Source organism: Artemia sp. Qi Xiang Cuo, chromosome 15 (assembly GCF_049724085.1).
Source record: "Artemia sp. Qi Xiang Cuo chromosome 15, ASM4972408v1, whole genome shotgun sequence".
In the NCBI taxonomy this organism is placed as follows: Eukaryota; Metazoa; Arthropoda; class Branchiopoda; order Anostraca; family Artemiidae; genus Artemia; species Artemia sp. Qi Xiang Cuo.
This window is the reverse complement of record NC_142808.1, coordinates 33,984,348-34,005,854: the sequence shown is the minus strand read 5'-3', so window position 1 is coordinate 34,005,854 and position 21,507 is coordinate 33,984,348. Positions and strand designations below refer to the sequence as shown.

The 21,507-nt window shown below is 36.1% G+C and overlaps 1 protein-coding gene across 4 annotated transcripts in view; it reads left to right on the top strand.

Moving 5' to 3' along the window:
* The window catches only part of LOC148943594 (uncharacterized), a 37,631-nt gene extending 16,880 nt beyond the window's left edge, over positions 1-20,751 (top strand). Inside the window, exons 3-7 of one of the 4 annotated variants that reach the window (XM_089100854.1) lie at positions 7,551-7,886; positions 8,984-9,266; positions 13,772-13,939; positions 17,859-18,041; positions 20,424-20,751. In XM_089100854.1, the coding sequence (XP_088956980.1) occupies positions 7,551-7,886; positions 8,984-9,266; positions 13,772-13,939; positions 17,859-18,041; positions 20,424-20,659 (1,206 nt within the window). In that variant the 3' untranslated portion in view covers positions 20,660-20,751. Of the gene's footprint in view, positions 1-7,550; positions 7,887-8,983; positions 9,267-13,771; positions 13,940-17,858; positions 18,042-20,419 lie in introns of all 4 variants that reach the window. The other 3 variants (XM_089100857.1, XM_089100856.1, XM_089100855.1) reach the window with 3 other exon arrangements.
* Positions 20,752-21,507: the final 756 nt, after the last annotated feature.

The following is a 21,507-nucleotide window of genomic DNA, read 5'->3' as shown; positions in this document are numbered from 1 at the left end:
GTGTTTGGATAAATGGTGGACGTGGAAGGGGTGTTAGCTGCCTTCCAATCACTTTTGACTATTAAAAAGGGCACTATCAATTTGAATTCCCAATCAAATGAGCCCTTTTTGAAGTTTCTACGACAACACTTTCTATAAAAAAAACCTTAAATATTCCCAGGTCATAGCTTACAACCCTTGCCCTGAGGGCTGTGGGGGAGGGGGGGGTTTGTCATCCTCAAAGACCTAACTTCAGGAACTTTCAACTACGTTTAACAAAATGGCTATCTCAAAATTTTGATTGGATGTGTTTGGGGAAAAGGTAGGCGTGAGAGGGGGGTTAGTTGCCCTCTAACCACTTTCGACTATTAAAAAGGGCACTAGCGCTTTGAATTTCCAATCGAATGAACCTTTTTCAAAGTTTCTACGACAACGCTTTCTATAAAAACCTTATATGCCCACAGGGCATAACTTACAACCCTTGCCCTGAGAGCTGTGGGGGAGTGTCCTCCTCAAAACATAATTTCTATCTGGAAATCAACTAGGCTGAACAAAATGGCTATCTAAAAATTTTGATTGGATGTGTCTGGGGAAATGGGGGCGTGGAAGGGGTGTTAGTTGCCTTCCAATCACTTTAGACTATTAAAAAGGGCACAAGCCACTCCAATTTCCAATCGAATGAGCCCTTTTCGAAGTTTCTACGACAACTCCTTCGATACGAAGTGCCTTGGTCTAAGACCAAGAAAAATTTAATACATTGTGCCAACATCTTTCTTTACTTTTCTTTTCTGGGAGTTTTGCCACAAGGGAATTTTCTATCGGGAGGGAAGTTTTCAGGTGGTGAACTTGCCAGGGGAGATCATGCACTCGGGGAATTTGCCAGAATTCTCATACAGAATTCTTTTTAAAAGTCTTGCTTTCTCTTTTCTGTCTCAATTTTACACGTGGAGTTGTTTGGGGTAATTGTCCGGGCTAAATTTTCACCGGGATTGAATTATCTAGAGGATATTTCCTTGGGGAGGGGGCTTTCTCCGTGAAGGTGGGGCCAGATTTCCTGACATTACTTAAAAACGACCAGAAATTAAATAAAAAACAGGTTTTTTTCAACTGAAAGTAAGGAGCAATATTAAAACTTAAAACGAACAGAAATTATTACATGTGTGAAGGGGATTACCCACCTGCTTAACACCTTGCTCTTTACGGTAAAGTCTAAATTTCGTCCCAATTGTTTAAGAAAGAATCCTGAAACACAAGGGTCGTTTACATTAGAACATTGGGAAGCTTTTTTAAAACTTCTAGGAAACTTTAGCGTAAAGAGCGAGGTTTTGAGGAGGGGGCAATCCCCCCCATACATGTAGTAATTTCTGTTCGTTTTAAGTTTTAGTGTTGCCCCTTACTTTCAGTTGAAAAAACTGTTTTTTTTTTATTTAATTTCTGAAAGAAATCATCGAATACAAGTGCAGACGATCTATGGAAGAATCGCAATGTGAATGTACTTTTGAGAAGCCAATCTGACTTGTCCAGTATATACATCTTTCCTATATTTTTTTTTTTATCACATTCCGTGATTGATTAACTTTATATAATCACAAGAATACATTCCCCAAAGTAAGGAAAATTGACAAAATAATAACGATAAAAGATATTACCAACGAATGCTAAATATTTTTTTAAAGCCAATTTAAACAAGTCTATTCCAAACGCACCTCAGAAAGTCCTCGACACTTGAACGTAAGCAAAAATATTTTCATGTCTGAAGGGGGTTGCGACTCCTCCGTGTATCCCACTGCGCCAAAATTTCAACTTCTTGTAGATCTTCTTTGTATTCAATAAAGCGCTTGTTGAACTTCAGCATTAAGAATGGGGATGTAGGGTGCAAACCTCATGTATAGGATATTTTTTATTTTTTTTAAGTTATATAACTTCATTCTTAATGTTCATTCCGTAAAAAAAAAAAAAAAAAAAATTCTGTCCATTCTTAATGCGTTATCCAAAGTAGGAAAATCTTGTCTCATTGTAGGGCCAATTCTACTACCGAAAAAAGCAGTACTGTACAAAACGATTTGAAAATACCTCAAGATCTATATCCATCCATCTGAATAGATGTTTCTTTTTTTCGATTCTTTTTATAACATTGTTCCAGGCACATCTAGTTTACCGGTCATCCTATATCCAATTTAGTCAGTAGGATTTTCAAATTTGACAAACATTCATGTAGAGGATTTAATACACGGCTTAGATCGATTAGCCCCTCCACTATACATCTTTAATGTGATGTTAAGCATCAAACAAAGCGTCATTGAAGTTCCCCAAGAAGCTTCGGTTTTGGTTATAAGCATTTTAATAGAGCTTTCTACTCTGTTAATAAAAATGTGTTCTTTTGTTCATGCTTTTAGATTTTATTTGAGCTGTGGGTCTCCACCATATTATAGATCATTTTTTGCATACATACGAATCAGTTGGTGTCCATTATCCTCGCCACCGGCACGGTTTCCATAAACTCCATCATTTGTTCATATTAGCAGGCATTAATTTGATGGATAAAACTTTAAAAAGTGGCCTTTATTGAAAAACTCACTTAATTCGTCATTACTGGTCGTTAATTTGTCATAATTGGTCGTGAATTATAAAATTATGCTGCATAAAATTTATAACCGATAATAATGCAGGAGCGTCAATTGGGGGGGGGGGCAATTGCCACTTCTAGATACCTTCACCTAGATTTTAAAAATATTGTTTTTGGTATTTACATTGAAATTTTTTTTCCGTATTTTCATTGAAAAAATTGCCGCCACCTTCATTTTCATGAATTGAAACTCTTGTAATGGTAGTAAGGAAACAGCTAAGCTTGTCCACATCAATCTATAATAAGTACTTATTTTATTTTAAAAATAAGGTTGATTGTGGTTCCTCGACGAACCTCTGAAGCCTGGAAAGCACATTCAAGAAACCGTAGGGCTGATATTTACCAAAATTGCCTTTATTTGGTTAGAAATCAGCAACCTTGCTTGTTCTATCTAATTTAGTTGAAAAATATGGATCTTATCTAATTTCAAGCGATTCAGGGGTTTTTTGCACGTCTGTATTCTTATGTATATTGTCTCTATACTGTAAACATCTGTATTGTATAGAAAACCTATATAGTATGTTATAAATATGTGCCAAAAAAAAGAAAAAATGTTGCAAAGAAAAAGGGTCTAAGACCACATTTGTGAGCTTGAAGTCATTACAAAATTGTCCTTAAATAAAGCAGTTTGGAATAGACATACTCTGTACACCAAGTTAAAAGACTCCCTATTCTTGTGGTAGATTTTTCATTTACGGTATTCATCTGCCACTACCACTCTGGGGATGGTGCTCCATAAAAATCTTGCGAAAAAAAAAAATCAATTTAACCATGACTGCATATTTTCAGTCTATATCTCAGTTCAATATTTCGTTCAATATTCAGTCTATATTTCAGGTCAATATTTCAGTTCAATATTTTAGTTCAATATTCAGTCTATATTTCAGGTCAATATTTCAGTTCAATATTGAGTCTATATTTCAGGTCAATATTTCAGTTCAATATTTCAGTTCAATATTCAGTCTATATTTCAGGTCAATATTTCAGTTCAATATTTCAGTTCAATATTCAGTCTATTTCAGGTCAATATTTCAGTTCAATATTTCAGTTCAATATTTCAGTTCAATAGTTCAGTTCAATATTCAGTCTATATTTCAGGTCAATATTTCAGTTCAATATTTCAGTTCAATATTCAGTCTATATTTCAGTTCTATATTTCAGTTCATATTTCAGTTCAATATCTATTTCGTGGTTTGTGGATGCTTCAGTAATTTCTAAAAAGTAGTTTTAGACAATATGCTGGGGAAGCCGTTGAAAAAATAGAACATATTTTCTTAGATTTGGCAATAAATAGAGGTGGCCTACTATGAATCCAGATAATGGTTCAATTTATGAACATTTTTAAAATGCAGGTATCGTTGAAAGTTTAACTTATTTCATACAAAGATGTCAAAAGAAATGATTTAAATTCAGTAGCTTAAAAAAAAAGGCTGCAAGGCTGCCAAAAAGAGGATTATTTTCCAACAGACCATAAAAACTTTTTATTTTAGCCTTAATTTGTTTCTAGAAATGACAGAAGTAACTCAAATTGTGCGTTTTGTTACTACTGAGAGTAAAGAGAACACAGTAAAGTATATCCTTAAACTTTGGTCACCTGTGTTCTTCGGCAGCAACTGATAGATTTGAAGTCTTGAACCACATTTTTCGTACATTCAACTGGTTCAAATACGGTCAGCAGAGTTACCAACTTTTTGGTCCATGAATCTGAGCATCCAAAAATGTCATTTTTAGCCAAATTATGTCCATATTTCGTCTAAAGTATGTCCATAATATGTCCATCTTGAAATATCAGAAACTAGAGATTATTTTTCTTATCACTTGGGATATTGACCAAAAGACGGTTTGGAAACCTCTTTCAAAGCGGCCAGTTAACATCAAATATAATGAAAAAGAATCGTTTAATACGAGTATAAAACTAATAAAACCGTGCAAACTCTAAGAAATAACTTGTGGAAGCTTAAGGCTTATCTTCTAACAAGAATTCCTCTTGTAAGGTATGGTCAGCATGAGAGTCAGCATTCTCTTTTCCTTTGCTAGCTTTTTGCCAATAAGAGTGTTTCTTGCGCATTTCAAAATGTATAATCCAGGATTCCAGCAACGTTCCAGAACGCCAAATTAGTTGCTTCACGTGCATTAAACAGCTAGTCGTTTGAATTAGCAGGCCATTTCGTAATTTGTTCTTCATATTACCAAGTAGTGTAAATTGTCTTTAAGCGGCTGCCGAAGAGTGGACAGGCCACATAAAATCACAAAGATCCTTGGATTTTCCTTCCCCCTTGGCATACTTACTTTTTCTTAAGGCAGAGCAGAAAACTGACGGGTTTGCTTCTGCAGTGGTTACGCGAATAACATGTCCTTTTTCGTCAAAAATTAAGTTCCAAAGTTCGTCAAGATCGCTTCGGGCCTTCTCTTGTCGAAAATCAGTTTCTTCGAGCAAGTGGGAAGACCGACTGGGCAGACACAATGATGTCGTGTTTTCCACCAAGGACAATTTCAGGATTCAAAAGCGACAGTGCTTTCAATTTTTGGTGTTTATGGTCAATTCTAATTCTGATTTGGCTAGCAAGTTCTACCATGTACGCTAAACAGTACTCTCTAAATTATTCCATGTTATAAAAGTAGGAACTATTTTCTTAACATATTTCCTCCTTGCGAGCCAAAATTTTAGGGGTTCTTATTTCTGATAGTCATAGTCTAATTTCGTTTCCATGGGTATATCCTCTAGACCACTAGTTCTCAAACTGAGGTACTCGTACCCCTTTGGAGCATGCAACAATTTCTAGGGGTTACGCGGCCGGCCAACAAAAAATAAAACAACTCTTTAACTTTAGGACTGGTAATTTTATTTATATTTTAGCTATAGTTTACTGAGTACTGGTAACTGAGAAGGGTTATCTAAAATGTTTTGTTCTTAAAAAAGGATACAGTATCTAAATAAGTTTGAGCACTGCTCTAGACAATTCAATCCTGGTGAAAATTTATCGAGGACAATCACCCTTAACATATCCAGGCGTAAAATTGAGTCGGCAAAGAGAAAGCAAGACATAAGAAGAATTCTGGTAAATTCCCCCAGCGTAAACTTTCCTCTGAAACCCCCCCCCCCCCCGGAAATTTCCCTCCTTATGGAAAATGCTCCCATTGGAAAATTTCCCCAGAAGAAAATTTCCCCAGAAGAAAATTCAACCCCCCCCTCACTACCACCCGAAAAATGTATTCATACTTCCCAATAACAAATACAATACGTAAACAATGGGCAAATTTTATTACTTAGACCTTTCTCCAGGGGCCGTGGGGGTGGCGGGGGGAGGTCGTGTTATATTTAAAGGTATAGTTATAGGGGAAGTTTTAACACCCCTTCGAATGAGCCGTGAATTTCCTTTTGGCAAAAAATACAAAATTCCACATTTTTTCAGATAGAAGCTTGAAACCTCTACAGTAAGGTTTTTTGATACGCTAAATCTGATCTAAATCTAAACCTTTAGGGGGTGTTTTACCCCTTTTTCGGGAATCAGGCAAATCTTCTCAGGCTCGTAGCATTTGATAACTAAGCTTAATGACACTTATATTTGGAATCAGCATGATAAGTTTAATTCTTTTGATATAGCCTATCTATTAGTATCAAAATTTAGTTTTCTAGTGTCGGTTCCTATTGAGCCGGGCCACTCCTTACTTAGTTTGCTACCACGAACTGTTTGATATTTTGGCTTTTGTTTTGATTCCAGACCATCAAGAATCCAAAGTTTTCGTTTTGTTTCTTCTCGTTTTCAACTGGTAATACCTAATGAAGTCATAATACCTGATACATGTAGGTCAAGGGTTTTGTACTTTTGTCTGACTCACAAGCCGGAAGTGAGTGTATACGAAAAAGACGTCAACTTGTCTGTTATTTTGATTCTGGCGAGTAAAGTTAGGATAAATAAAATCATGTATAGATGAAGAATTTTTAAGGCATTTGCAGAAAGTTTGCTTCAGGAAAGAGCAAGCAACCCTGGAAAATACAACATCGAACGTAAAAATGCGTACATTAAAGTCTTAGCACTCACTTGGTGACGAGTGACATTCTTTTTATGAAAGTATTTAGTTTTATGTCATAAATTTGGAAAATGTGCCCACTTTGTGTCCCAAATTTCTAAAATTGTCCCTTTTATGTCATTATGTCCCGGTACCGAGGAATATGTCCTTTGGACATAAATTTTTTTTCAGTTGGCAATCCTGACGGTCAGTCTGCCGGGTACCCAGAACAATCCGTAGGTCGTCCTCGCTTTGGGTGGGAAGACGTCATAAAGAAAGATTTAAAGAAATGGGAACTTCCTTGGAGGGTGTAAAAAAGAGACTTTAAATAGATTAGGATGGAGGAGGAGCGTGCGTATCTGTGTTGGCCTCAGGTGGCTTGGTGCTGAGGTGAGTTGTTAGTTAGTAGTAGTAGTAGTAGTAACAGATAGACTATTTCTTTCATGGTTGGTCAGCTCGCATTTTGACCTTTTGTAAATTTGTACGGTTCTATATTAGTGTTCAACCTAGCATCAGTTTTTCAGAAGTAAAAAATTGAATACCTTAAACCCGAATTTTGTTAGTTATACAGAATCATTGAGAAAGCCTACCCTTTTCATTGGACTGAGCATGTTTAATGGTAATGGTACGGCAGCAGATAAGACAACAAAATGGTTTTCTTTATCTTGACCATTTTTAAATTTATGACCATTTTCCTCAATTATACAATTGAGGCTTTTTCAAAACAGTTATATTTGTTCCTATGCTTTTTATTATAAAGATCGTATTTCATACGTTTGCAAAGTGAAACCAACAGTAATTTCCATTACCCAATTTAAAAATTACACGATGTATGGTTGAAATTAATCGAAAACGAAGCGGCTGTCATTCAAAACTGCAAAAAGCAAATTTCTAACACAAGCTGGTTGCAAGCCGTAACAGCTCATTATTTTAGATAAAGCATGTGGCTAAAGCTACTGGAGGAGTCCATGCTGAATCGGTGAACCACCAGGTGGGCTCATATACCTCAAATGGTTCTCAGAGGTCCATGAGTGCTGTTTTAGATAACGAAGGTATCGCCCCTAGTAATATGGACTATGATCCAGTTGAAGATACAGATAGGTACAACCAGCACTGGATGGATACAGTATCCATAGAATACGATCCAGCTGATGATGCAGATAGGTATGATCAACATTGGAGGGATACAGCATCCAGAAGCAGTTCTGGCATGCGGAGCTTAAAAGAGGGATTACGAGATGTCAAAGAAAACTTCAAAGAAGGCGCAAAGGTAACTGCTGCTTATGGTAAATCCTACAAAACTGTTTTAAGAGTAATAACTCATGAACCAGAAATGATATACAGAAATTTAAATTTTTCTAGACTATCCATCCCCTCTCCCTCACACGGAAAAGGTTTCTAGTCAAAGGGTTGCGCACTAGGTTCCTGTGTGTACTCGGAGCACGGACAAAAGAGCTGAGGCACAGACACGGAACTGAATAAACAATATGATGTCCAAAAGGCAAGATCAGAGACACAAGGGTCTGGACACTTACGATCGAAGATGCGCAACCCCTTGGATCTAGTTTGACCAGGCTAAGTAATGAACGGATTGCTATAAAAGTGGGTAGTTTAAAGGTTGTACTGCAGTTCGAAATACAGTAAAAACTCCAATGAGATTTTGTGATATTGTAACAAGTAAATGCCTTTAAAGCTCGTAAAAAATCAAGCTACGTAGAACTACTAAATCTACGGAAAAATAAAGAATTTTGCCAGGTATTTTATCTGATGTAAAAGTAGAATTTAAAAATTATCCAGAAAAGTTAAAGCCATTTTCTATCGCACAGGCCTATGTAGCATTTGAACAATGATTGGCCTACAAGCCCCATTTTGCTGCCAATGAACCGTTTTGCAAAAAGGCACAATATTACAATTAAAAATATATATTTTTTTTTAGCTTTACCGTGTTGCGAAGATAACATACAGAAGTAAATACAAACAAGGAATACGTTTAGACATAAAATACAATTCCATAATAGCCAACACACTAACATCCACTGTAGAAACTGATGCTCAGAACACTCCTTCCAAATTGCTTTTCGGATAAAACTATTCTTATTTCGCATTTCTTTTAATTTGCTGTGAAAGTTATCTAGTCAAGGTTGCAATTAACAAAATGTATTGTAATTAACAGAATGTAAAAAGAAGCTATTAATAAATTGAGAATATATCACATTATTATCTATCGTTTCTTTTTAAGGCCCACAGCTTCCTTCTTTAATGCAATTCTATGCAAGTCATTCTTTTTATCTTTTTAGTATCTTTATTTTACCAGTGTGGGACAGGTAAAATTGATTCTTAACTTCCAATTTTTTCCTTTTTTGATAGTTGTCTTGGGAAGATACCAAAGAAACATACAAAGAAAAGGCTGGAGAAATAAAAGAGAGAATACAGGATACTGCCGAAAGTATGAAAGAAAGAATGGGAGAAACTGGCCATAATATGAAAGAAAAAATGCAACACACTGGTCAAAATATGAAAGAAGGCATGAAAGAGTCTTGGGATTCCATTAAAGATACTGCAAAGCAGACAAAAGAAGGTGCAGGAGATCAATGGAATACAGCAAAAGACAAAGCCAAAGAAGCGAAAGATGCAGCTTCTGAGAAAATGAGTAAGTCACTTAAATTGAAAGGGTTATCTGAAAAGATATTACATTCAAAATTTCAATTAGCTTAAAAAGAAATCCTGCATGTGCACGGAAATGTAAATATTGACTGCCAAAAATCTGCTGATTAAGACTTAACACGAGATAAGAAACACAGCATGCAAGCTGAGAAAAATACCATTTAAAACGCAAAAAAATAAACATTGAAACCAAGCATTTGGTAGTCAAACTATTGAAAAGGCTAGGAAAGTGTTAAAACCCACATTGAACATGAATCATGATGAGCAGAATATTATTTCTGCTATGCAGTAACCCCAGGGGCCACAAGTTAACTTAAAGCTCTGCCATTACAGAAATCCGTCAAGTGGGGCAAACTTTTGGTAAAGTATTCTGCTTTTCGGGTTCCAAAAACGGTATTTCCTATCACGAATCTTCTCGCTAATAAATTTTTGACAATGCTGAAAATAGGTAAAATATTCTAAATATCAAATTTGATGTCGATATAAGCAATTTAATTTGACATTTCGTCCGACATGCCAAAATTAGATACTACCCAACACTAGTTCCATAGGATCCGTAAACTTTGAATTAGCACACTGAAATCGGGTTATACCAATTATGACGGGTTCCTGTCCCCTCTAAGAAAATGGATGCTTTGAATTCATTGGATTACGAGCACTATAACTAATATTTACAGAAATCAGTCCGAAAGGTCCGCTAGCTTTGGTCTGTAACGTTACAACCCTCAAATGTCAACAACGTGGCTTTCTTACTTATTTTTTAATATTTAGCAAAAAGCTCCCTAAGAAATTGAAAGTAATAGATCTTGGTAATAAGGGTATCTAGTTTATTGATCGGTCTAATTTTGTTCTGAATTTAAGCGAAATTTGTTGTTTTGATAAGAACTTCCAGTGTAGAAATGTTACTACCTCATAGAGTGCATATACTAGTGCACAATTTTTGGAACTTCTATAACGGGGCATAGTTGGCTTTTAAAAGATATGAACGTATTTATCCTGGCATTGTTTTTATAGCGTTGAACGTATGTACCTGGTGGAGAGTGCATCTAATCTCTGTTTCAGTTCGTTGAAATTTCCCTTGGTAAGAGCCCAGCTTATAAGCATTAGCATCCTAGGGAGCAACACCAGGAATTATACTCTTTAGAAGCCAATTCCATGAAATTTCCCTTGGTAAGAGTCCAGCTTATAAGCATTTAGCACCAAAGGGAGCAACACCAGGAATTATACTGGTTAGAAGCCAATTCCATCAAATTTCCCTTGGTAAGAGCCCAGCTTATAAGCATTAGCACCCTAGGTGCCAACACCAGGAATTATACTGTTTAGAAGCCAAGTCCATCAAATTTCCCTTGGTAAGAGTCCAGCTTATAAACATTTAGCACCATAGGTACCAACACCAGGAATTATACTGTTTAGAAGCCAAGTCCATGAAATTTCCCTTGGTAAGAGCCCAGCTTATAAGCAAAAGCACCCTAGGGAGCAACACCAGGAATTATACTCATTAGAAGCCAATTCCATCAAATTTCTCTAGGTAAGAGTCCAGCTTATAAGCAATAGCACCCTAGGGACCAACACCAGGAATTATACTGTTTAGAAGCCAAGTCCATCAAATTTCCCTTGGTAAGAGTCCAGCTTATAAGCATTAGCACCCTAGGTACTAACACCAGGAATTATACTCTTTAGAAGCCAAGTCCATCAAATTTCACTTGGTAAGAGCCCAGCTTATAAGCATTAGCACCCTAGGTGCCAACACCAGGAATTATACTGTTTAGAAGCCAATTCCATCAAATTTCTCTAGGTAAGAGCCCAGCTTATAAGCATTAGCACCCTAGGTACCAACACCAGGAATTATACTGTTTAGAAGCCAAGTCCATCAAATTTCCCATGGTAAGAGTCCAGCTTATAAGCATTTAGCACCATAGGTACCAACACCAGGAATTATACTGTTTAGAAGCCAAGTCCATCAAATTTCCCTTGGTAAGAGCCCAGCTTATAAGCAAAAGCACCCTAGGTGCCAACACCAGGAATTATACTGTTTAGAAGCCAAGTCCATCAAATTTCTCTAGGTAAGAGTCCAGCTTATAAGCATTAGCACCCTAGGTGCCAACACCAGGAATTATACTGTTTAGAAGCCAAGTCCATCAAATTTCCCTTGGTAAGAGCCCAGCTTATAAGCATTAGCACCCTAGGTGCCAACACTAGGAATTATACTGTTTAGAAGCCAAGTCCATCAAATTTTCCTTGGTAAGAGCCCAGCTTATAAGCATTAGCACCCTAGGTCCAAACACCAGGAATTATACTCTTTAGAAGCCAAGTCCATCAAATTTCCCTTGGTAAGAGCCCAGCTTATAAGCATTAGCATCCTAGGTGCCATCACCAGGAATTATACTGTTTAGAAGCCAAGTCCATCAAATTTCCCTTGGTAAGAGTCCAGCTTATAAGCATTAGCACCCTAGGTGCCAACACCAGGAATTATACTGTTTAGAAGCCAATTCCATCAAATTTCTCTAGGTATGAGTCCAGCTTATAAGCATTAGCATCCTAGGGAGCAACACCAGGAATTATACTCTTTAGAAGACAATTCCATGAAATTTATATAGGTAAGAGTCCAGCATATAAGCATTTAGCAACCTAGGGGGAAACACCAGGACTTATACTGTTTAGAAGCCAATTCCATCAAATTTCCCTTGGTAAGAGTCCAGCTTATAAGCATTAGCACCCTAGGTACTAACACCAGGAATTATACTCTTTAGAAGCCAAGTCCATCAAATTTCCCTTGGTAAGAGACCAGCTTATAAGCATTAGCATCCTAGGTGCCAACACGAGGAATTATACTGTTTAGAAGCCAATTCCATCAAATTTCCCTAGGTAAGAGTCCAGCTTATAAGCATTAGCACCCTAGGTGCCAACACCAGGAATTATACTGTTAGAAGCCAAGTCCATGAAATTTCCCTTGGTAAGAGCCCAGCTTATAAGCATTAGCACCCTAGGTGCCAACACCAGGAATTATACTGTTTAGAAGCCAATTCCATCAAATTTCCCTTGGTAAGAGCCCAGCTTATAAGCATTAGCACCCTAGGTGCCAACACCTGGAATTATACTGTTTAGAAGCCAAGTCCATCAAATTTCCCTTGGTAACAGTCCAGCTTATAAGCAATTAGCACCCTAGGTACCAACACCAGGAATTATACTGTTTAGAAGCCAAGTCCATCAAATTGCCCTTGGTAAGAGTCCAGCTTATAAGAATTTAGCACCCTAGGTACCAACACCAGGAATTATACTGTTTAGAAGCCAAGTCCCAGGAAATTTCTCTTGGTAAGAGCCCAGCTTATAAGCATTAGCACCCTAGGTGCCAACACCAGGAATTATACTCTTTAGAAGCCAAGTCCATCAAATTTCCCTTGGTAAGAGCCCAGCTTATAAGCATTAGCACCCTAGGGACCAACACCAGGAATTATACTGTTTAGAAGCCAAGTCCATCAAATTGCCCTTGGTAAGAGCCCAGCTTATAAGCATTAGCACCCTAGGTACCAACACCAGGAATTATACTGTTTAGAAGCCAAGTCCATCAAATTGCCCTTGGTAAGAGTCCAGCTTATAAACTTTTAGCACCCTAGGTACCAACACCAGGTATTATACTGTTTAGAAGCCAAGTCCCATCAAATTTCTCTTGGTAAGAGCCCAGCTTATAAGCATTAGCACCCTAGGTGCCAACACCAGGAATTATACTCTTTAGAAGCCAAATTCATCAAATAGACCAGGAAAAAAGGGATAGAAATGAATCATTTTTGGTTCAAATCACATTAGTACAAACTTTGTGGCTGAAAGAAATGCTTAGGGGAATTTCCCATTTGCTTATGCTTAAATCTATACATTTATTGCAAACAATATTCTAGCATGGAATTAGTCGAAAAACATCCAAATGTGGATTGGGTTTTGAAAGCAAAGATGTTTTGGCGTAATAAGTTCTATTTTTATGTGAACATAGAAAGCTCAGTCAAATACTTGTGTGCGATAATACAACTTCTTTTCTCTTAAAGTAGACGAAATATTTGCAAGGCCGTGGTACTAATAAATAATGGAAACCGGCAATGCAAAATTATGGAAAATTTTCTTACACATGAAGTCAGGATTGTAAAGCCTAAGGATAAAATTTCATACCTCAAAGTTGTATAACTTTGACAGCAGAAAAAAAAATGATTTTCTGTATACATTTCAATGTATTTTTTAGGGGTAGGGGGAGGGGGGGGGGGTTATTACTTTCACAGTGAATAAATATAATTTTCTGTTTACTATTTTAGCATTTAAACTTAAGTTAGTTTTTAGTCTATTCACACAAAAGATAAAAATACGACAAACATAAGGCAAAGTTATGTTGATCCTTCTTTAGCATGGCAGCTTAATAAGTAGAGATGGCGTTATTGAGCTCTTCCACGCTCTTACTTTTTCGGTTGAAAAAACATGCAAAATTTATACAAATTCGTTACTTTGTAGGTAACTCGGTTGATAAGACCTTGAAGAGGGGAGAAAAGGTCTCAGAGCGAGTAACAGAGATGTACAGTGGGACTAAAGGAGATTCAAAGGGAGGGTCTGGCTTCAATCGAATAACACCAGAGCAGACAGAGAATATGAAAGGGCAACAATCGGCATCTGGAGCTCATGGTGGGTGTAAACTTAAATATTTCATATATTTAGGAAAAAAAGAGGAACAAAAATAATTGGGGTATTTCAACCTTAAACAGATTACCGGCAATTTTTGCAAAAGAAAGTGGAAGTCAATGTGCTCAAAAAAGTCTTAAAAAAGTTACCACTCATTAGTCTCTTTGTAAGTAGTGAATGGGTGATATGGCAAAACTAGAAAAAATCCATAATTAGTAAATTACAAACCAGTTGAAAATTCAGCAACAGGAAAATGGGCTACATTGTGTATAGGGCGATCCAAAAGTTCTTGCAAGCCTCTGGTACAAGAACTAGAATGCATCGAATGTTAGAAATTAATTCGCGAGTTTTTGACTCGTTTTAGCACTCCTTACCTTTGACCCATGTCAAGAGGTTTTGCGTGCGGTAATTAGTGTCTTTGCGAAAATGTCTTTATCTGGGGGAAAGGGTTTCAGTGGCTGATTGAAAGGATTTCAGGAGAATCTGAAAAACATACCAAAAGTTGATCGAAGAAATTTAGTTTTAAAAAGAACTGATACTTTTTTATTATTGACAAATTTAGAAGTGTAAAGCAAAAGTCACCTGAGGTTAACGTAGCTACGAGCGCTCGTCTCTAGCCCCAATCTGTTCAGAGCTACACTCGTTAGCCTACTCTCGTTAAGTTTTAATTTCCTTTAAATCCTTTTTTGTGATTAATTTAAAAAAAAATCACAAAATAAGTATTTCAAAAAAAGTAAAGAACTCTATTAAACCAAAACTGAGCAAAAATAACAACAAATAATCTACCAAGCGTGAAAATACCTCAAATCAGCATCGATAAATAAATGAAACCAAAAACGAACAGAAATAACAATAAATAACCGAGTCAAACTCAAAACGAGCAGAAATTAACATGAACAGGGTTCAAAACCCTTATGCCTTCCCAAGGCCAGAAAATAATTTTCACTTTACTGAAAAAATATAAATGTTTTTATTTTTATAACTTTATTAAATAAAATAATATTAACATTTTGATTACTAAATATCAGTATATGTATATTTAAACTGACAATGCACATTCATTTGTATTTTTTTCAGTAAAGTGCAAATTATGTTCTGGCCTTGGGTAGGCATAAGGGTTTTGAGCCCTACTTATGTTAATTTCTGCTCGTTTTGAGTTTGACGTGGTTATTTATTGTAATTCCTGTTCATTTTGGGTTTCATTTATTTATGGATGCTGATTTGTGTTAGTTTTACGCCTGGTTGATTATTTGATTTCATTTTTTATCATTTTGGTTTAATGGAGATCTTTGCTTTTTTTTGACAAACGTATTTTGTGAAAAAGTTTTTTTTAATTAATTTCTGTTCGTTTTATATTGACATAGTCTTTTCAGGGAAAAAGAAAATAATACTTTAAATCTTTTTGTTTTTTAAGACTCTATAGTTTGGCCTGCTATTTGTATGCTGGAGAAAAATATTTAGCAATTTTTAACAACATACACCCTTTTAACAATCTGGACACAAATAGTAGTGTTTAATTTAGTTTCATACCTTCTCTAGTTGACCTGAAATAGAAAACTTGATACTATTCACAAAAAAATCTGTTTACTTCTTTGATAGCTTGGATACACTTAGGCTATTTTGATTTGGATAAATGTTAAGAGCAGAAGTAGCCCCGAAAGTTTGAACATAATACCCTGAGTCGCTCTTGGGATACTGCTAAGACGCCTTATTGGGAATTAGCGTTAACACCGTGCATTTTGATTTAATCTTAACATAATGGGCAAATGGGAAGGTGGGCGTAGGAGGGGGATTAGTTGCCCTCCAATCACTTTTAATTATTAAAAAAGGGTTTAGCCCTTTATATTTTCAATCGAATGAGCCCTTTTCGAAGTTCCTACGACAACTCCTTCAATACGAAGTGCCCTGGTCTAAAAAAAATAATAATACATTGTACCCACATCAATATTTAAAATAAAAATGTCAAGCCTTCAAATCACTTTTGACTATTAAAAACGGCACTAGCCCTTTCAATTTCCAATCGAAAGCACCCTTCTTGAGTTTCTACAACAACGCTTTCTATAAAAATTATTTGAAAATTGAAAAAAAAATCTAGACAGATTAGCATAAATACGGATTAGGTAGATTACGGATTAAATCCCATTTGCAATAGTTTAAATTAAAAAATAAGCCATCGAGGACTCCAAAACGTAAGTCAGATAGTTGAAAGTGGGTAGGCCGTCGTAAGCAATAGCCTGTTTAATTTTGTAGAAGAAAATGAATATTCAGAGAATCAACACACAAGAACTCGGAACTAGGAACCTAACTCAGTAAGCTCTTACTAAGAACAACTCGTTTCAGCACCAAGTTGCCTGAGGCTAACACAGCTGCACATGCTCCTCCACCCCAATTTATTCAAAGCTTTACTTTTTTACCCTCTTTTATGAAGTTTTAATTTCCTTAAATATTTTCTGATGAAATCTTCCGACCCCATTCACGAAGGACCTGCTTTTCGCTTGGCCCCTGGTGGATGACGAATAATACCACTCCTTAGCAGTCTGTAACCCTTCATCCATAAAATGTAGCATAGCCATCTTAACCTTTCTTTTGTGATAGCCCTAGAAAGTGGAACCGAAACAAATTTCTCGTGCAGGCTACTGTTTGATATTCGTCCAGTCAAACGAGCGCCTAACAACCCTTAAACTGTTCTCTGGAAAACTTCATCAGTCTTTTGAAGCTCCCATCTGTAATCTTCCTCAGTATTTCGAAAGTCCCATGCTTCAAAATGATATTTGACCACTGTCATTACTGCAGATTCTATGGCAGATTAAACACTGGGTGTTTCTGTTGTTTCCTGTTTCAGCTAATCCCCTACCTGGAAATATTTCTGTACGTGACCATTTTCTACAGTCTATTCTTTTAAAAGGCTTAGTGTGACCATTCTCAGTTTGGAGTATTTGAAACAGTAGTGTTGGGATGCAAAAATGTAGTGAAGCTGACCATATAGGAGTTAGAAATTGATTTTAATAAAATCAAATAAGAAAACCCCAAAAATGCAAACTGTAAATTATGAAAAAGTTTCGAAATAAACCTTTTCATCGAGATAATGAGTTTTGAGATAACCACCAAACCAAGAGCTGACTGAATGAGTTTTGAAATAACCACCAAACTAAGAGCTGACGGAATTGCTGCGGAGATACGGATTTTTGTAATACCCATTTTCTTGTTTGAAACAGGATATACGGTTAGAGAATATAGTGCATATATTCTGTTTTAGCGATAACGCCGTCATAATCTTTGGATTTGTTATCACCACTGGATTTGAACCTCTTGAGTCAAGTCCTGTACCATTTGTCAGCTAAGAATTAAATAAAAGTAATCATATTTATACCAATCCTCTATAACATTATTTATACTTCTCATCTATGCCCAGTAGGCACGCCTAGATAATCAGTCCGGTCAACCCTAAGGAAACGTTACCCTTGTTTTAGTCACCTTTTAGACTTTACGTCATACCCCCTGTAGGAACCAGATTAACACCCACTTTAGTACAAAAACAAGGAATAGGTATACTTGAAACCAGTGGCGTAATTTCCTCAAAATCCTGGGAGTGTGGGGGGGGGCAAAGTTGGGGTAAATTTTCCCAAATCAAGTGAAAATACCCATGAAAACTGAAAAATGAGTAATATATTACCATAAAGGCAAGGATATGCTAAGAAAAACTGACCTGTTTCTCTGGATACCTGAATCATGCAGGCTTATCTTAATTTTGCCAAGATTTTTTGCAGAAACTAAATTTTAGCTGGGGAGCAAACTAAGATCTGGAGGGAAAATTTGGGTCTAGAGGGGGCAGCTGTCTTCCTACCCCATAGCAAATTACGCCCCTGCTTGAGACATTATCATTATCAGCCATTGAAAGCCATTGAATTATTTCAAATTTAAGGCAGCGACGACACTGATAAATATTCAACTGCATGGACACGCTTAAACGATATTTATGAAGGTGCTCCACCAGAAAAAGCCGGGGAAGACGCTCACCATATGAATCCTAAGAACGACCAAGACACGGCTGCACATATGGCTGGAAGAATGGATAATGAATCGGGGAAAGAGGGGTTTTATAAGGGTATGTATTCTGCCTTCTTACGTAAGAGAGCAACTTGTGCAAAAAGAGAAATGCAATTTTTTCTAATTTAGATTTAACAATCTGCAAACAAGATTCATTTAGCTATTTTCAAAAGTTTGAACTTACCTGAGCTTAAATTATAGTGCATTGCACACTATTTGGAGGATCAAGAAATATTGCTAGTGGAGGTGGAAATTGAGTAAGGGTAGTAAAATCTTTCCCCCTACATGAATAACGGCACATTTGATCTGTTTATGAAATTTCGCACTTCCGACTTGATTCCTGGACACGGCAACAACAAAAAAGAAAGGCTATGGATGTTACAAATATCTAAGTCAACAGCAAATAGTTTTCAGAGCATTTAAATCGGCCTTGTTTACTTATTTGAAAGCGGAAGATCGCTTGTCCTAAATGTTTTAAGTACAGCCATGACGTCATACAATACTAGGACCGTTCCTTACAATTGTTATGAATAAGAACCATCATAACTTGCTCACAAACCTGGCAAGGAGTATAGTTCCAAGGGAGCTGGAGCCACCAGAGCAAAAATAAATAGCCGAAATGAATAAAAATTGTTGTATTGTTCAAAATACTTGAAAATCATGTGTACCTTCTTCTGGGCAGTAGCAAAACTAGGATAATAGTGCTCAAACGATAAAATGTCAGTTTCTCTTGATCTTCACCAACCATGTCAAATATATATATGCTTAGGTATTACATAATGCTTTTATGGTGTATACGAGAAGGACTGCTTATTGAAACAGATTTGAGGGTGTTTTTGCTTTCCTGTTGCTTATTTATTTATTCTTATTTATTTAACCTAGTAAAAACAGCTTAACACACAAAGATAATAACATCCACAAGTTCTCTTTTTCATTGCACGAAAATCTGTAAACAAGGCAGAAACTCATCGATTCTTTGATATTTACTTATGCTTCACTTTTAAAAGTTGTATTAGCCAATGCCTTTCATCCTTACCGAATATTTTCATTCCTAGGTTGTTCAGAGAATTACAATGACACATGCAGTTCTGCAAATCTTCCCTCTCTGCGCATATTGGACAAAAGTAAAGGCTACTTGGCAGTCTAAACTTCCTAAGTACATTTTCTTAGCCCCCCCCCCCGTTACCTGTTAAAATAATCAACCTCAATTTGTTATTTTGCTCTCACTTTTAAACACTATACCTGTCCCTATGCTTCTTAGACTTTAATGTAAACTTGAAACAACTCAGCTGATAGTCGATCCGTCAGTCAAAATTGTATTTTATGACTTTCTCGGGATGTGGTGGAACCATTTTCAAAATTCTATCACTTTCATTAACCTCTTGTTTTATTACTTCTAGGGCACACCTCTAGAAACTGAACTATTTAAAAACGCATGAAAAAAACTAAAAGGGAGTTAACTCGATTGTACGGCTTTCAACTTCAAATGCTTTTTAGCTCTAGTTTCCGAGTCATTTCTAAACCTTTGGAACCGTTGAGTGGCCTCAAGGGAGAAATTGGAACGCATAAAACCTCCCCTCCTTGGCAAGAGCACCTTTCATTATTATTTAAATTATACAGTATTGTATGTCTAAACAGGGTGTTTTCCTCAATTCACCATGAGGCTTAAGCCAAAAGCGTACCTTACTTCTCTAAAAAAAAAGATCAAAAGCCGAACTGGCCAGCCATGACAGAAAAATATAAATACGACAAACGGGACTATGGCCATTAAATGAAAACGAAGAAAAAAAAAACGAATTTATTTCGCCCGTATCAAACAAGGGGTCTTCAGCGTAGAGAAAAAAATAAACTAAAACTAAAAATATATACATAAAACTAAAATAGACTCACCTAAAAATATAATATACAATTACTTAAAATTTACTATTTAGAGCTACCTTTGTGAAACCACCTCACAAAAGTAACTGGATTAAACCTTTTAACATAACTAATGAACAAGGAATAAGCTATTGCGACATAAATTTACTCTTGACATAAAAAAATTACTTCTTGTACTCTGGCTGTCTGCTAGTCGCCTATTCAGAGGTGTATGTATTTCGTTTGAGGTAAGAAGAGTCATGACTTTGGACAAGAAGTATTTCTGTGCCTTATGCAGTCCTTGACTCGTTCTCACAATTCACAAAGCAGACTCTTTCTTACAACTCTACTTTTTAAACAAAAAAAAAACTTTAGCGTAAAGAGCGGAGCGTTGAGGAAGGAACAGCTCCTTTCATATACAGAATAATTTCTGTTCGTTTTAAGTTTTAATGTTGCTCCTTAGTTTCAGTTGAAAAAACTTGTTTTTTTATTTAATAGATTTAAGAGCTACTTGAGCGGGTTTGGTGTCTGTCGTACAAGTTTCACAGGAGCTCTTACTCTAAACAAATTCTTTTTCAGAAAGATAGTCAAGAGCAGCCTTCTGCCGTCAACAAAAATATCGAAATGAACAAAGCGAAGCCAGAAGAAGATACACTTACAAAACGACCTCGTAACAAATCCTACATAGAGACTGTTGGAAAACCTCCAGGCAAAGTTGCTACTAAAATAGAAGAAAAAATAAAGGGTAAAAGTCTTGGATATTCTGATCCTGTTGAGAAGGAATTGTTGAAAGATGTAAAGAATAAAACAAATGAATAAATTGCTTCATAGTTTCACTTTGTTTATATATGATATTTCTGTGACCTGCATTTTTTTTTTATTATTTTAACGTAATAAAACAGTATATCGTGTGAATAGTGTTAATTTAACACGTGATTTAGGCATAAAGTAAAATCCCTCTAAAAGAAGAACGTCACTGAAGTCTTGGGAAAAAATAACATATTTTCAAGTTTCAATAGAATTTTTCATTATATCAGGCGTTTTTTATTTTGTGAATAGAAGTGCCAATGTGTTTTGATTTACGGCCTTCATTTTTTATATTCGATTTCGCCTTCAACTTTAAATTTTAAAGCAGGAATGTAAATATATAAAGATCCCTTTGGTATTATTAATTAGCATCAATATTGTGAACCATTTACAAAAAGATTTCTACATTTATTTTCCTTATCACATTTAAGGGACGGGGACGCATCCAGGATTTTCTTGGGGGGGGGGGGTTACAACACAGTTTTTTTTTTGGGGGGGGGAATCAAAAATTGATTTATATTCATTTTTGTTACTTTTTTACTACTCAAACAAACATTCCGGAGGGGTAGTTCAAAAACACTAACTCCCACCTGGATACGGTCTTAATAAGGGTACGTCGATGAAGATCGGTAATTTCCTTACCAATGACTATTCCTCTGATGTCAAAAAATTAGTGTGACGACTACCGAAACACCTGGAAACCAATTGCTTGTTCTATAGTATGAGCTTAAAAGTTTTTCTGGTTTTTAAAAAGAAAGATCTCAGCTGTTTTATTACCAAAAAATTCAAAACCAGAAAAGGTTTTAGGGGTATTTTGAAAAAATATAAGTAATTTAAAATCAATTTATTGTACTCGCAAG